The 18,043-nt window shown below is 37.4% G+C and overlaps 1 protein-coding gene across 1 annotated transcript in view; it reads left to right on the top strand.

The window, feature by feature from the left end:
- LOC150080555 (uncharacterized) overlaps positions 1-18,043 on the top strand; it is a 144,046-nt gene that overhangs the window by 56,067 nt on the left and 69,936 nt on the right. Inside the window, exon 5 of the mRNA XM_090380731.1 lies at positions 9,491-9,668. Within this exon, the coding sequence (XP_090236857.1) occupies positions 9,491-9,668 (178 nt within the window). The remainder of the gene's footprint in view (positions 1-9,490; positions 9,669-18,043) is intronic.

Genomic DNA, 18,043 nt, shown 5'->3' with positions numbered 1-18,043 from the left:
CATAACTGTTTGCCATCATTGCATCGCTCGGGTACCTACCCACCCACCGAAGAGGGACCAAATATCCCTGAAACGGTGCCGTCTGGGTGGTGGTATCCATCTGAGAATAAGTAACATTAGTCTTCTCCTTAGGTGAAGCGTTACTTATTCGAAGTAGTGAAAGTATTCACAATATGAGATATAACTTAAAACAATGCTGTTTTACTAATATTCTGATTTATTCAGATATAGTTATGTATTCCTGATGCATTTGCACTATATTTATATATAGTAAATACATGGACTGTGTTAGGGTAACTAAGAGTAGAAACAGGTGCATGTATACTTGCATGTACACCAATGCTAAGAGTATAGTTAATAAATTCGATGAGCTTGAACTGCTAGTCAAGACATCAAAGGCAGATATTGTTGGGATATCAGAGACATGGTGTCACACAGACATAAGCAGTGCAGAACTGGAATTTGGGGTGTACATTGTGTACAGAAAGAATAGACAGGACAGGAAGGGAGGAGGGGTTATGCTGTTAGTTAAGAAACACATAAAAATCTAAGGAAGTGCATCCAATTTATGTTGGTGGACAATGCAATGTTGAGTCTGTTTGGTGTGACATAAGCACTGGGAAAGGAAAAATGAGAGTGGGTGTGTGTTATAGGCCAAATAATCTGATGAGTATAATGAGCAATTGTGCAGAGAAATAGAGTGGGCCAGTAAATTAGAGTGTCTTATAATGGGGGATTTTAATTTCCCGGATATTGACTGGAATTTGTGGGGTGGACACTCACACACTGGCAAGGCTTTTGTGGATTTATTGGATGATTGTTTTCTACAGCAGCATGTTCGGGAGGCAACTAGAGGAAGTAATACAATACTCCTGATCTGATTATCAGTAATGATTCTTCATGAATCAAGAATCTGCAGATAAAGGAACCACTGGTGGCAATGATCACAGTGTGCTGAAGTGGGATTTACTCAAAGAGGTAACTACCATCAAGGGTAAAGGGAAGGGTTTTTGCTTTTGTAAAGGTGACTACGATGGTCTGAGACAGTATTTAAATTCTATTCGGTGGAATCAACTGATGATGTTATCAACAGCAAATTCAAAATGGGAAGCAGTCAAAGAATTAATCTTGGAAGCTACTAGGCTTTTCATACCAACAAAGAAATATTGTTCAAGATTTAGGCCTAAATGGATGTCAGATGAACTAATTAGACATGTGACAGAGAAGAAAAATGCATGGGATATATGTTAACATGTGACAGAGAAGCCTACGGTAGATATAAGCTGGTCTGTAACCAAGTTACAAAGGAGGTTAGGCAAGCGAAGGCAGATTACGAGAAATCTTTGGCAAAGGATGCAAAGAAAAACAGCAAAGAGTTCTTTACTTATTTAAACTCTAGAAGGAAGGGGATGAATCAGATTGGTCCACTTGATATCGATGGTTCAACTGTTGATGATCCTGCTCAGGTAGCTAACAAACTAAATGAATATTTTGCATCAACATCCACACATGAGGTATTCAGGGAGGGGAATGCTAGAGGTGTATTGAACTCTGGCAGTAAGCTAGATAATCTTGTAATAACTGAGTAAAGTGGAGGAGAAATTGTTGAAGATAAACACAAGAAAGGCACCTGGAGTGGATGGAATCTATCCAGTTATGTTAAAGGAGGTGGTAAAGGAAGTAAGCAAACCCTTAACCAGAATTATGAGAGCTTCCCTGGACTCAGTGACTCCAGTCCACAGGTACCCATTGACTGGAGATGTGCAAATGTGACCCCAATCCACAAAGGAGGATCAAAGGGGGGCACAGGTAATTACAGACCTGTTAGTTTAACTTCTGTTCCAGGGAAATCAATGGAGGCACTGGTTAAAGAAGCATTGCAGGATCATCTAGATAAGACTTCTCTTATAGCTCGGATACAGCATGGGTTTGTTAAGGGGGAAGTCTTGTCTGACTAATTTGATTGGATACTATGATGTAGTCACAAAGGAACTGGATGCAAAGAATAACTTTGATATCATATATTTGGATCTTAGAAAAGCCTTTGATACTGTTGCACATGGAAGACTGCTGTACAAATTGGAGCAGCGTGGCATTGGAGGCAAATTGCTGCTATGGATAAAGGGATGATTGAGCAGGAGAAGACAGAGAGAGGTAATCAATGGACACTGCTCTTCGTGGACTAATGTTATTAGTGGAGTCCCTCAGGGTTCGGTGTTGTGTCCATTGTTGTCTTCTGTATTTATAAATGATATTGATGATGGTATATCAGGCTTAATGTCCAAGTTTGCAGATGATATGAAGGTTGGCAGGGTTGTTAATGACACTAATGACAATACACTGCTGCAACAGGATCTAGAAAAGTTGAGCAGATGTGCTGAGAGATGGCAAATGAAGTTTAACATTGACAAATGTAAAGTACTACATATGGGAAGCAGTAATCCCAGAGTAACACATCGATTCTGTGATACTACACTGACAGTGGTAGAGAAGGAAAAGAACCTGGGGGTAATTGTGCAGGCAGATATGAAATTTTCTGAGCAGTGCAGACTGTCTGCAAGAGTAGCTCATGGTGTCTTGTCAATGATATACAGCAATTTTTCTAGCAGGGATAAGGAGGTGATTATCTCCTTGTATAAGGCAATGGTCAGACCACACCTTGAGTACTGTATACAGGTCTGGAGGCCTCATATTAAGAAGGATGTAGAGCTGTTGGAATGAGTACAGAGAAGGGTAACAAGATTAGTGAATGGAACAAAGGGTTGCTCTTACGAAGAAAGGTTTAAGTTTTGCAAATTACAGTGTCTGGAGACTAGACACCTGCGAGGTGATCTGATTGAGGTGTATAAAGCCTTGAATAGTTTGAGCATGCTCAAATCTGATGGGATTCCTCCTCTTGCTCAGAATAATCGCCTGAGAGGGCATAAATTAAAATTGAGGAAAGACGGTTGTAGGATAAATGTGCGGAAGTTTGCCTTTAGCCAGCGGGTGGTTGATTGCTGGAACAAACTTCCATCTGTCGTTGTAGAAGTTGATAGCTTAAATAGATTTAAGGCAGAACTTGACAAACATTTTGATCGAGTGAATGGGTGAAATAAGGGTTTTTTTTGGCTGATGCTATATAAGCTTGCTTTCTTGCATCATATGCCTTTGCTAATGCTCAAGGGAGCAGTCAAGTGAATTCTCCACCTCCTGGGTTAGCATAACATTCCCACCTATCTTGTCCAAATCCAAGGTAACGGAATCTGACCATGACAATTCCACTCATCAACCTGCCTAAGGCCTTCCTTCGCTCCAGTCTTTTTCCCTCCCTCTCACACTCTCTCTCTCTCTCTCTGAGTTGTTTTTGTTGTATGTATATGTTGGTTATAGTGAACATACTTTTTTTATTGTACAAAAAATAATTAAATAAATAAATAAAAAGTCAGTTCAATAAAGATGAATGAATCTCTTTGGTTGCTCATCATTTTCTTTAGAGTGCCCAGTCTTCCAACCAAAGAAAACAAAAAATGGTATGTACAGGTATGGGTAACAGCTAGATGTGAGAGTTACACTCATAGGCCTATTATCACATTTTTTTGGTAATTATTTACATTACGTATGAATTTAAATTGCACAAGACATTCTTGAACATAACCCTCGCACAAATTAAGAAGTCACTGTGTATATAAATTTCAAAAAATTTATACAAAATATCCATTATTGTATACCTACGATTTGAATGATATTTTCAAGAATCAGCCATATAGATTGAAAGGAAAAAAATAATGATACGGGATTTCTCTCTTTCTGTGATAATCAGAATGCTGTATGGCTAAATCAAAAAATTAAAGTGGCCTAAATGGTAAGAAAGAGTCATAAAACATTTATAATATTGTAATATAAATGTAATAAATTAGTTAAAAGTTATATTAAAATGCATGCATATTGATAATCAAATAAAAATATTTGAAAATAAAAGCAAGGAGTAGACATTGCTTTTGTTGTCAGATTCTCAAGCAGAGAATGCCACGTTGATCTTGGCAACTGATTGAGAGAAATGGAAAGGCAGAGCCAAAAGCCATTAGTGACATCTACGGTAAACTTTTTTGGATGGGGAGACTGTCTGTGTTAGATGTGGTGATATGTGTAATATTTTGCCTGAATACAATCCACTATGCAAAATATTAAGTTCATATTAAAATATAGCATTAGTATGGTTGTAAAAATGTGGTGGAGTAGAAATGGTGTAATTAGCAGTAATTAAAGATGCATTGCAGGATCACCTAGACAAGACTGCAGCAATAATGCAGACACAGCATGGGTTTGCTAAGGGAAAGTCTTGTCTAACAAATTTGATTGGATATTATGATGAGGTTACAGAGGAACTGGATACAAAAAAATAATTTTGATATCATATACTTGGATTTCAGGAAAGGTTTTGACACTGTTGCGCATGGTTGAGTAGGAGAAGACAGCTGGTGGTAATCAATGGGCGCTGCTCTTCGTGGACTAGTGTTATTAGTGGAGTCCCACAGGGTTCAGTGTTGGGTCCACTGTTGTTTTTTATATTTATCAATGATATTGTTGAAGGTATATCAGGCTTAGTGTCGAAGTTTGCAGATGATACAAAGGTTGGCAGGGTTGTTAGTGTGCTACTGCCATTACTGTCACTAACAAATTTGGGAAGATGGGCTGAGAAGTAGTAGTAGTAGTAGTGGCAATGCAAGAAAGCAAGTGTATGAGCTTATGCAGCATCAGCCAAAAAAAAAAAAAAAAATCACACCATTCCCTCCAAATGCCTGTCTAGTTCCTCCTTAAATTTATTCAACCTATCAACTTCCACAACGACAGATGGAAGTTTGTTCCAGCAATTAACCATCCGCTGGCTAAAGGCAAATTTCTGCACATCTATTCTACATCTGTCCTTTCTTAATTTGAATTTATGCCCCCTTAGGTTTGTAATCCGAACAAGTGGAAGGATCCCATCAGAATTCAGCATGCTCAACCCATTCAAGGCCTTATACACCTCAATCAGATCACCGCGCAGGTGCCTAGTCTCCAGCCACTGCAATTTGCAGAACTTAAGCCTCTCTTGGTAAGAGGATCCCTTCATTCCCCTTACTAGTCTTGTTGCCCTGCTCTGTACACGCTCAAGCAAATCTACATCCTTCCTAAAATGAGAGAGGCGCCTCCGTAGCCAGGTGGGAAGGAGTAGCAGTGCTTCTTAATTAGACCGGGGTTCGAGCCCGTCACCACCAAATACGGAGGATGTGGAAAGGTCAGAGAATGACCACTGCATATCCCGGAGCAATATGGCCTTAGTTGCTAATGCTCCTTAAAACCAAATAACTAACTAACTAACTTCTAAAATGAGGCCTCCAGACCTGTACGCAGTACTCAAGGCGTGCCCTGACCATTGCCTTATACAGAGGGACAATCACCTCCTTTTCCCTGCTAGCAAAATTCCTATATATCATTGACAAAACTCCATGACCTGCTCTGGCAGCCTTTATATCTGACTGCACAATTACTCCCAGTTCTTTTTCATTTTCTACCACCTTAAGAGTAGTACCACACAGTTGGTATGTTTCTCTGGGGTTACTTCTACCCATATGCAGTATTTTGCATTTGTCAAGGTTAAACTTCAATTGCCACTTCTTAGCCCATCTGCTCAAATTATCTAGATCCTGTTGCAGTAGCACACTGCCATTACTGTCATTAACAACCCTGCTAACCTTTGTATCATCTGCAAACTTCGACATTAAGCCTGATATACCTTCATCAATATCATTGATAAATGTACAAAACAACAGTGGACCCAACACCAAACCCTGTGGGACTCCACTAATAACATTAGTCCACGAAGAGCAGCACCCATTGATTACCACCCTATGTCTTCTCCCACTTAACCATCCTTTTATCCATTGTAGCAACTTACCCTTAATACCATTCTGCTCCAATTTGTACAATAGTCTTCCATGCGCAACAGTGTCAAAAGCTTTCCTGAAATCCAAATATATGATATCGAAATTATTTTTTGCATCCAGTTGCTTTGTAACCACATCATAATATCCTATCAAATTTGTCAGACAAGACTTTCCCTTAACAAACCCATGCTGTGTCTGAATTATTGCTGCAGTCTTGTCTAGATGATCCTGCAATGCATCTTTAACCAGTAACTCCATTATTTTATCCGGAACAGAAGTTAAACTAACTGTTCTGTAATTACTCGTGTCACCCTTTGATCCCCCTTTGTGAATTGGGGATACATTTCATAATTCCCATTTCATAAGTGGCACCTGAAGTTTAACATTGACAAATGCAAAGTACTGCATACGGTAGAAGTAACCCCAGAAGAAAGTACCAACTGTGTGGTACTACACTTAGGGTGGTAGAAAATGAAAAAGACCTGGGAGTAATTGTGCAGTCAGATATGAAGTTTTCTGAGCAATGCAGACAGGCTGCCAGAGCAGGTCATGGGGTTTTGTCAATGATATACAGATATTTTGCTAACAGGGAAAAGGAGGTGATTGTCCCTTTGTATAAGGCAATGGTCAGGCCATGCCTTGAGTACTGCGTGCAGGTCTGGAGGTCTCATTTTAGGAAGGATGTAGAGTTGCTTGAGCATGAACAGAGAAGGGCAACAAGATTGGTGAGGGGAATGAAGTGATCCTCTTTCCAAGAGAGGCTTAAATTCTGCAAATTGCAGCGGCTGGAGACTAGGTGCCTGCGAGGTGATCTGATTGAGGTGTATAAGGCCTTGAATGGGTTGAGCACACTGAATTCTGATGGGATTCTTCCACTTGTTCAGATTGAGAACCTAAGGGAGCATAAATTCAAATTGAGGAAAGACAGATGTAGAATAGATGTCGAAAATTTGCCTTTAGCCAGCGGGTGGTTAATTGCTGGAACAAACTTCCATCTATTGTTGTGGAAGTTGATAGATTAAATAAATTTAAGAAGGAACTGGAGAAACATTTAGAGGGAATGGTTGTGTGAATTTTTTTTTTTTGGTTTATGCTACATAAGCTCATACGTTTGCTTTCTTGCATCACATTATTATTATTATTATTATTATTAGCTACATCAGCCAAAAAAAAAAAAAAAAAAAAAATTCCTGAATTACCCTGAGAGAGAGAGTCAAAAGTAGAAGGAAATCACCAAGTAATAAAAGAATGGTGATATCCAGCTCAGGATCCTGGGTGTGCCAAGCCCATACTCACTAGATGTGAGTCATGCCACGATTACTATTACTATAATTTCTCATCATCCTCAGAAAACTAATAATATTGGATATATAAAAAATACAGTATAGATAAAAGTGAGAACTAAGATATAAGATAGTGCTTAGATAAGCCTGGTAATGCTTGCCCATTCGTATAGAACGAGTGTTGTGAGTTGAAGTTGCCAAGTTTATGTATGAATTTAAATTTAAAGTTGTAATTACAGAAATGAAGTGAAGATGGGGGAATTATGAAAGGTAAGCAGATAAATACAAAATAAAGCAGATAAGAGAACTAAAGTGATAAAAATGAGGCTGTACACAAGACTGTAAATATTGAATAAAGTACACTGAAAGGACAGAATTCATGGGATACTTGGTTCCTGGGCAACGCGACACTGTCATTCCTCTTGCCAGTGGACGAACCCACTACTTGGCAGGTATATAGGTATACTGCATTCACGTAGACGATAATTTGATGTCAGTATGGATAAACGTTGTGAGTTACTGACTTTGAAAGAGGGATGATAGTGGGTGCCCAACGCATGGGTCACTCAATCGCGGAGGTAGTACAGAAATTGCACCAGTAGGTGAAATTGAAATCGTATCTTTTGTTATACACATCTATATCCATCAGAAGATTATAAATGTCAATTTTTAAGTCTAGGTAATTACTATTATGATCTGACGTATTAGTTTTTTTCTAAAATTAGTTCTTGATATAATTTACCGAAAGTTTTGAATGATAATTTGGACTGTTGAGGACAAGTACATTTTGAATGAAATGGAAGAATAGGTTTTCAAAGAAGGGTGTTTTTTTTTTTTTTTTGGAAGAATACAAGTACAGATTAGCATTTGTGCACAAAGCTGACTACTACTCATGGATGCGCCTTTAATTTGTAGGTACCATCAAGTACATAATTATGGAATATACATAGGTTAAGCAATGTATTCCATTAGGTTATGTCACTGTTTACAGCCCTTGTATAGTTATTTAAAATTGTTGAGATCCATACTTGCAAACACACTATGAAAGTCGAATGCCTATATATGGGCAATATATAGACATTCACTGTTAACAATAAGCATATTATTGACTATAATGTTGCTGTTTGGGATGTTGTTTAGGATGGATTTTAATGGCTTTTGAAGGGCTGTGCCTGCAGTTTTCATATATATATAACAACAACAGAATTTGAGGAGGAGTACCTTAAATTGTGAGAAAAAAGTGAGATTTTGAATGAGAGGGAAGAGCTAACTTAAAATTATACATTTAGAATGTTGCCTTCAGATGATTTGTGCTCTACTTAATAATTCACATTAAAATTCTTTTAACTTTTATTTTCGGAATTGTATGATATACATATTTTGTGTGGTACTAAAACTATATTGGATTCTTGATTTAATATATTTTGAATGGTATTTATATTATATGATCACTTTAACTGTAAGTTTAAGGACTCCTTGTGTGCTGTATTATAATGACTAAGTGTATTAAATTAGCACCACTTAATTTTAGATGAGTGCTGAAAATTAAGTGGTGCTACTTTAATATACATGATCACTTTAATTAAATAATGACGGTCACGTATTATTGAATGACTCACATTGCACTCAGTGTTCTTGAAGGGCTCTAAGGCATAATCTTCTAGATCAGTGTTTCCCAAACTTTTTCCAGATATGAATCACTTTTATATTTGTGGTGGAAACCATGAATCACTTTTATATTTGAGCTAGTGGCCATGGACCACAAAAAATATTGAACTGTTGTGCAAATATAGTAATAACTATTTTTTAAATGCAGTGATATTTACTTGAAAATTAACATATGCAATATACTTTAGGTTGTTATAGGCATAACTGTTTACTGCAAATGAGATTGTTGCCTACAAAAAAGCTGCATTTTTTTGTATGGTATTTATACTATATGCTATGATCATATAATATAAGGACCACTTTCATAAGTTATGACAGACTCCATAGCTGAGTGGCCAGGAGCGGGAGTGCAGTAGCACACACTCTTTGAGTAGACCGAGCAGTTCAAACCCCTGACTGCCAAATACAGTCAGTCTGACAACCTGCACTGAATCAGCATGGCAGATTATGGTCCAATTCCCTTAACATGAATTATTGTGGAGGTTTCCATCCTGCAGTGGGTTGATAATGGCTACAGTTTACCTTTACCTTTTTCATAAGTTATGCAGACCACAGGTTGGGAAATGCTGTTCTAAATTATTGTCAACTAAATTTATTAATTTGTTTGATTATAATTTATATAATTTCTAGAACCTTAGAAGGAAGGAGTTGGAATACGAACATGAGATGGAAAGATTAGCAAGAGAAAAAATTGCATTCCAGCAACGATTAGCTATATTAAAAAAGGAATTGTCTTCCCAGCTTGACCACTTAGATGTAAATAGTCTTTTACCAGATGCAGATAATGAAACTACCACAACAGCTTCAGGTGAAGTGTTTTATTTTGTTTCTGTTATTTGTATGTTAATGTGGTTGTTTTCTGCATTAAAAATAGTTAAATGATTACTACAGTCAGTTGTACTGAGTATTCATTATTCAGCATGGCTAACTATAGTCACTACTAATATGCTCTGTGAAAGCCATTACATGGGATGAATACTCAGATTTTTAAAAATTAAATATTGACTCCACATTTAATTTTTTTAATGCAGTTTTAAATGGTTTGGTGTGTTCCTAAAGTAGAAAAACATAAACTATTTCTTACCAATAGTTATGTTCAATACACTAAATAATATTGCATTCTTGTTGGCAATTCGGATTCAACTTTGGATATTTGTTATCAAGACAAAGTTTAGCAGGTGACTGGTCTCAAGTTTGCTTGGAGAAGGCCAATTTCATTTAAAAAGCTTTTTTTTTTTTTTTTTTTTTTTTTTTTTTTATGAAATATCTCCCATGTTCATTTATGTGTCACTGGAATCAGTTTTATTAGCTTGTGGATCTGAATTTTATAAAATTTAATTTAGTCTTTTTTAAACTAAAAACAGGAAACTGAGGTCAGCTGACACAATTTCCTCCTTGAATTTCAAAATATTTTTTTGTGCTGCTATCTGTTATAAATTGTCTACAATTAGCTAGAAATCAGATAAGAAATGGCAATGTATATTAGAAAAACTTCAAGACAATCTGTACATTTAAGAACACAAAAAATTTTCATTAAAAAAAAAAACCATATGAGGTGACCTTCGAAACACAGATGTACATATGAGGGGGGTATCAAAAAGTTCGTACCCTGACCTAGATAAAACATCAGTAGGAAGATGCCGTTTTTAATATAAGTTGTTTACATATTCAATAACTAACATGAAATTTCATTCCTATAGTGATTGTACCCCAGAGGTGGAGCCCAGAATCCGAGGAAGAAGCTATGGTTGACAAAGAGGAGTATCAAGCAGTGAACAAGTTCCTGCATTTTCAGGGCAAGAAAGCTCAGGAAATTGACAAAGAAATGAAAGCTGTGTATAGACAGAATTGTACATCCTATGACGCCGTAAAAATGTGGAAATGGGAGTTCCAGTGCAGTCGTACAAGTGTCTTTGATGAGCCAAGAGAAGGAAGGTCATCAACATCCACAGACAGTGAGACAGTTACAAAGGTTGAGCAGCCGGTGCTGAGTGACAGACGTGTGATAATGGGAATTAGTTATGGGTCTGCTCACAGCATTTTACAAGACCATCTGCACATGTCTAAGGTCTCCGCATGATGGGTTCCAAGATTGCTGACACCTTCGCAGAAGCAATGTTGAATGCAATGTTCTTGCCAACTGTTGGATTTGTGTAATGTGGATGTTGAGAACTTTTTTGATCGGTTGGTGGCAAATGACGAATGCTGCGTGTACCAGTATGATCTGGAGACTAAAGACATGTCAAAGCAGTGGAGCACACCTTCTCCCCACCTCCCAAAAAGTCAAAGGCCACTCTTTCTGCAAAGAAGATGATGTTGTCTGTGTTTTGGGACAGAAAAGGGATTATCCTGACAGATTACCTACCTTGTGGTTCCACACTTACCGGAGAATAACTACAGAAATCTTTTGAAAAAGTTATGCGATGTTTTGAAGGTGAAAAGACGTGGACTGTTAACCAAAGGTGTCCATCTTCTGTCCGACAATGCACCAGCTTTGTTGCTCAGTGCAGCTTCAAACTACTGTAGCACCCACCCTATTCTCCTGACCTAGCAGCATGAGATTTCTTCTTGTTACGAGAAACCATTGCATGGATGCCACTTTTGATTTGTCTCAGGATGCCATGGATGCCACTTTGATTTGTATCAATGAAGCGGAACTGGTGCACTATGGCCACAGATGCCAGTGCACCTAATAAATCCCCAAACAAACATGAAATGGAATCGTGATTTCAGGCAAAAAGTGCAAACTTCTATGATCAAGGCATTAAACAACTGATCCATAGATGGGAGAAATGTGTTATTATACATGGAGAGTAGGTAGAAAAGGATTAAAGTTCCTGTGAAGCTTCACCTTTCTAGGGCTATGATTTCTAGGTAAGAGTATGAACTTTTTGATATCCCCCTTGTATATATACTTGTGAGGGAGTTAAATAAGGTGATGAGTGATCTGCCATCTATTTCCACAGAAGATTGGTCTTGATCACTTCCAGCATACTAGACATAATATTTTTGAACATGAGAATTACATCCAATGTTATTAATAGTCCCACCAATATGAAACAGAGGATTTGGCTATTGCACAATGATTGAACTTTGCTAAAATTTAACCTAGCCTCTAAAAGATGGGAACTGAATATTGACATTTTAGGCTTCTGAGTGGCTATCATAGTTATCATTACTGAGAGAATGTCAGTTAAAACCTGTGGAACCAAATTACCTAATTATTTAGTTTTTTTTTTTTTTTTAATTGGAAAGCTCATTATTTTATTTATTTTATTTTATTTTTTTTTTTTGTGTTTTGATGAAATTATATCCTCCTCATCCATTTTTGTACTATTGAAATAAATTTTATCAGCTTGTCGATCTGAACTTCAGAGAATTACTTCATTTTGGTTTTTGTGAACCCAAATCAGAAAACAGGTCAACAGCTGCAATTTCCTTCTCAGATGTTTTAAAATTTTTGTATTTGTATTTGTTGTAATTCTTAATTGTTTAGTTAATTTCCTCGATTGCACTGTTTAGCTAATTTTACCTTCTAATTTTTGATCAGTCACTTTATATTTCTTATCCAGCTCTGAGCTCCATAGAATTAGGCTTAAAAACTGTGTAATAAACAGCTTAGTTTATCTTTTTGTTAATTTCTCTTTTTTACCAAATTAATTTGTTATCACTTCACAATTAACTTATTCTTTTGTTTATTTCCTTCTTCATTAAAGACTTCCTGAATTTATAACTCATCACAGTTGTCTGCAGTGCTGCCCAGACAAGACAAGACAAGACAGGTGGGGGGGGGGTTGCTCAGCTTTGACTGACCATAGGAAATAAAGGATTTTTTTTGTAAGATTTGAATTCACTTGAACAAGAGAGGTGTAAGGATCTTTGTTGCCACCATAAAGGAGGCCTTAAGGGTTCATGGAACCACTAATTTTTGGGGAAGTTTCTGATGTGACTCAGACTAAGGTTGTTGACCAAGTTACTTCGTCAATATTCTTAATCTTAGTTATGCACCCTCCTTAAGAGTAAGAGTACTAGTGTTATAATTCCATGTATGTGGAAAACCTTATAATTCCATATATGTGGAACGAGTCAATGAATTAGACAAAAATCTCCAATAGTTGCATGCTACAGAGAAATACTTGGGTAAATAAATGTAAAGGATGTATTAGAGTTAATAAAAAGTAAAAAAAAGTACAAAATTTAACCTGTTTATATAGAAATGCTAGGATCGCTGTAAATAAAATGAGCAAACTTGAGCTTCTGATCAGATCAGTTCACACTGATATTGTAGGAATAATTGAAACACAGTGCTGTAATGAAATAGGATGACAGATTTCATCACGAAATGCAGTGTGTTCAGGAGAGATAGGTAGGAGCAAAAGGGTGGAAGAGGGTTTGTGCTGCTTACCAAAAGTTGCTTAAAAGCAACACGATGGTTTCCAGAGTCTGATCAAGGCCAGATGGGTGCTGAGTCAGTGCGGTGTAAGATGACTCGTGGTAAAGGAAAGATGATAGTGGGAGTTTGTTGCAGGCCAAATGATACTGAAGAATACAATAAAAATCTCTTTAGGCAGTTTGAAAAGGCAAGCAAGGGTTGGTGCATTTGAAATGCAGTGGATTTGAATTATGGGTGACTTGAATTTCTCTCTTCTAAATTGGAAATTGTGGACATATAGTATAAATAGAGGGCAGTTTCTTAAATCAGCTAGATGACTGTTATTTATTTCAATTCATTAGAGAAAGTTCAGTGTGAGGTCGAATATCCTTGATCTGGTTCTCACAAAAAGGTCCAAGTAGTATCAAAAATATGACAGTTCAGGAACTGATATCAGAAGGGTTATAAGCATTATGATCACTAATTGTAATGCATAAAATGGGCATTAAAACCATAAGGTGGATGGTATATATCCAGTTATACTGGGAAAGGTGGCAAGTGAGTGTATCCCATCATTGGTAATGGTAATGGCATCATCATTGTTAGATTCAGAGATTATTCCCTTAGACTAAAGAAGTGATAAAAAATTATAGACCAGTGAGTTTGATTTCTGTAGTTGGTAAAATTATGGAGTCTGTGGTTAAAGATACAATACAGGACCCTCTCAACAAGAATAGCACTCGTAATGGTTTTGTAATTGGAGATGCCTGACACAGCTGGTAAATTACTAACGAGGTTATAAAAAGCACTTGGCTGCAGGAAACAACTTTGTCATTATATATCTGTATTTTAGTAAGGTTTTTTAATACAGTTTCCTCATGAGAGGTTAATGTATAAATGTAGACAGTCAGGATAATAGGGAAAATCCATCGATGGATTAGTTTAGTTGAAGGATAGGCTGGTCATAAATGGGTATTCTTCAGGGTGGACTGGAGTAGCAAGTGGGGTCCTCCTCGGGACTCCACTTGCTACTCCAGCACTCAGATTGCTTTTATTTCCAGTGCTCAGACCTCTTATTTCTTATCTTCCTAAGTGATATATCTGAGGAAATATAGGGGAACCTGTCAAAGTGTGTTGGTGACTTAAAGGTTGAGAGGGTGGTTAATGATTGGAACCATGCTATGTTGCATCAAAAGGATTTGGAATGATTCTAGGTGTGTGGTATCTACACACCTAAAAATTGCAGCTTAAATTTAATGCTACCAAATTGCACTTGGGAAACAGAAACCTAGGAGTAGTATACAGACTGAAGAAGAGGGTACATTAAAGGATATTCAGGTGGAGAAAGACTTAAAAATTATGATTTAGAAAGACACGTAGTTCAACAGGTGACAAGAAAGGCACATGGTGTTCAGTGTATAATTTATCAGAATTTTGCAAGTAGAAAGAAGGAGGTTATTATCTCTCCCTATAAAGTTATCGTGAGACCACACTTTGAATGTTGTATATAAGTTTATAAGTTGCATCTAAAGAAAGATATAGAACTTTTAGAAAAGATGTAGAGAAAGGCAACTAGATTGGTGAAGATTGTCAAGTGCTACCACTATGAGGAATGGCTCAGAAGATACCAGACACTTTGGGGAGGAGATTTGATTGAAATGTATAAGACCATAGGGAGATTATTAAAATAAATGATCGAGGAAGTTCTTATTAGTGGGTGAAACAAGAATCAGTGGACATAACTATAAAATCATATGGGGACAATAGGGACCTCGTATCTTTTGAAATTTACATTTAGGCAGCATGTTATGGAGCATCAGAACATGTTGCTGAGGTGAAGATTTTGGCAAATTAAAGGAGGAATTTTATAAACAATTTTTTATAATAGAAGTAATATGAGGGAAGTTTTTTTTTTTTTTTTTTTTTGCATATGCACAATTTCATAACTTTTGGTTTTGTGTAACTAAATTTCATTCTATATTGTCAATAACCTAAATCTAATTTTTAGGATCTGGCAATGTCCTATTTAACAGCACAGTATTATCAACATATAATAATATTCCAGTTTTTACAGTCCGAACACCAAACTTTGTCAGCAGCTGACAGGTGACTTATCGCATATTTGTTGTTAAATGGTTTGTGAAAATTATAAAGAGAAGAGGTAATGAGGTGTAGTTAGCATTAGCATTAGTTGAGGCATATGATGCAAGAAAGCAAGCTTATACAGCATCAGCCAATAAAAAAAAAAAAAAAAAAAGAAAAGAAAAGAAAACCATAACCATTTCACCCATTCGGTCACTCCAACTGTTTGTCTAGTTCAGCATTAAATTTATTTAAGCTATCAACTTTCACAACAACAGATGGAAGTCTGTTCAGCAATCAACTACCCATTGGCTAAAGGCAAACTTCCGCACATCTATTCTACAACTGTTTTTCCTCAATTTGAATCTATTCCCCCCCCCTCAGGTTCTTAGTTTGAGCAAGCAGAAGTATCCTGTCAGCATTGAGCCTGCTCAAACCGTTCAAGGCCTTACACACCTCAATCAGATCACCAAATGCTGCAACTTGCAGAACTTAAGCCTTTCTTCATAAGCGTACCCCTTTTCCTCTCACCAATCTTGTTGCCCTTCTCTGTACTCGTTCTAGTAACTCTACATCCTTCCTAAAATGAGGCCTCCAGACCTGTATACAGTACTCAAGGTATGGCCTGACCATTGCCTTATACACAGGGATAATCACCTCCTTGTCTCTGTTAGCAAAATTCTTATATATCATTGACAAAACTCCATGACCTGCTCTAGCAGCCCATCTGCACTGCTCAGAGAACTTCATATCTGACTGCACAATTACCCCCAAGTCTTTTTCATTCTCCACCTCCCTGAGTGTAACACCACCCGGTTGGTACATTTCTCTGGGATTACTGCTACCCATATGCAGTACTTTGCATTTGTCAATGTTAAACTTCAATTGCCACTTCTCAGCCCATATGCCTAACTTTTCTAGATCCTGTTGCAGTAGAATACTGTGTTTAGTGTCATTAACAACCCTGCCAACCTTTGTATCATCTGCAAACTTGAACATTAAGCCTGATATACCTTCATTGATATCATTGATAAATACAGAAAACAACAATGGGCCCAGCACCGAACCCTGGGGGACTCTGCTAATAACGTTAGTCCATGTAGAGCAGTGTCCATTTATTACCACTGTCTGCCATCTCCCACTCAGCCATCCTTTTATCCATTGCAGTAACTTACCCTTAATGCCATACTGCTCCAATTTGTACAGCAGTCTTCCATGTGCAACAGTATCAAAAGCTTTCTTAAAATCCAAGTACAGTGGTACCTTGGATTGCGAGTAACTTGGTCTGCGAGTGTTTTGCAAGACGAGCAAAAATTTTTAATAAATTTTAACTTGATAAACGAGCGAGGTCTTGCAATACGAGTACAGCCAGTCCTCGTATAACACGTGTTTACACTACACGAATTCGATCATACATGATTTATAAATAGGGGAACGATATCGTATATAAACACGAACTGAATTCGCTTATGCATGATTCGCCTTTGTGTTTACAAGAAATGGCAGTCGAACGTGGAATCACCCCAACTGAACGCAACACGATAGGAATGAAGAGAAGATTCTGAAAATGTATTTATGTTTTTTATATCAGTGAGGGGAAGTACATTTCACCATAATAATGTAAAAACTAACACAATTCCAGCTATCGGTATAATCGCAAATGCAATTAGATCGAGTTTATTACCAGTTTATAGCAGATTCCACTGGCAGAAACGCAACTGGAAATTGTTTTTATTGTTTTATGGTAGTAACCCCTAGAAATGTGCTTTAGGAAAATGTGAGGTGTTAATAGTGTATCTCTGCCTTTATGGTGTTGTTTATTCAGTTGCTACACGCACGCAGCTTTATTTATGTGTATCAAGAGTACCTCCTCATTTTGTAATTGTGCTTTATTTCCTAAAAATTGTCTGCCGAGCGTCACGTGATCACATGCTGCTCGGGATTGTGGTTAATCGTCTCGCATGCTCGGTCTCAGTCCGCATATCTCATTCGTATACAGTCAACATTGTAGTGAACATTCGTGCTAGCGTTGTGACCACGTGTATGTGCGTAAAGCTTTTTTTTTTTTGTGTTCAAATTTAGTGACTATTATTTATTAACTGTGCACTACGAAAATGGCCCCAATGAAGAAAAGGGTTGAAAAGGAAGGCGGTAAGAAGAAGGAGATGATTATGGTAGAAATTAAGAAGGAAATCATCGAGAAGCACGAACAAGGTATGAAAGTGGCCATCATCGCAAGATTTTATAAGAAGTCTACGTCAACAATTTGCACAATATTAAAAAAGAACTAAGGGGACTAGATGTAGCAAAAGGAGTCACGAGAATATCAAAGAAACGACCACGTATTCTGGAAGATGTAGAAAAGTTGCTTTTGGTGTGGATAAACGAGAAGCAACTAGCAGGTGATACTGTGACCGAGAACTTGATCTGTGAGAAGGGAAAGGCCTTGTACGCCGACCTCGTAAGTAAACTGCCAGGTACATCTACAGAAAACGAAGAAGGCTTCAAGGCGAGCAGGGGATGGTTTGATAACTTTAAGAGGAGAAGTGGCATCCATAGTGTTGTGAGGCACGGAGAGGCTGCGAGTTCGGACGCTAAGGCAGCTGAGGTGTTCGTTGCCGAGTTCCAGAAGCTCGTGGTTTCCGAGTGTTACCTGCTGCAGCAAGTTTTTAATTGTGATGAGTCGGGGCTTTTTTGGAAAAAGATGCCAAAGAGGACCTACATTACAG

This window comes from Mastigoproctus giganteus, chromosome 9 (assembly GCF_048544385.1).
Source record: "Mastigoproctus giganteus isolate SK-2022 chromosome 9, ASM4854438v1, whole genome shotgun sequence".
In the NCBI taxonomy this organism is placed as follows: Eukaryota; Metazoa; Arthropoda; class Arachnida; order Uropygi; family Thelyphonidae; genus Mastigoproctus; species Mastigoproctus giganteus.
This window is presented reverse-complemented; position numbering and strand designations above follow the sequence as displayed.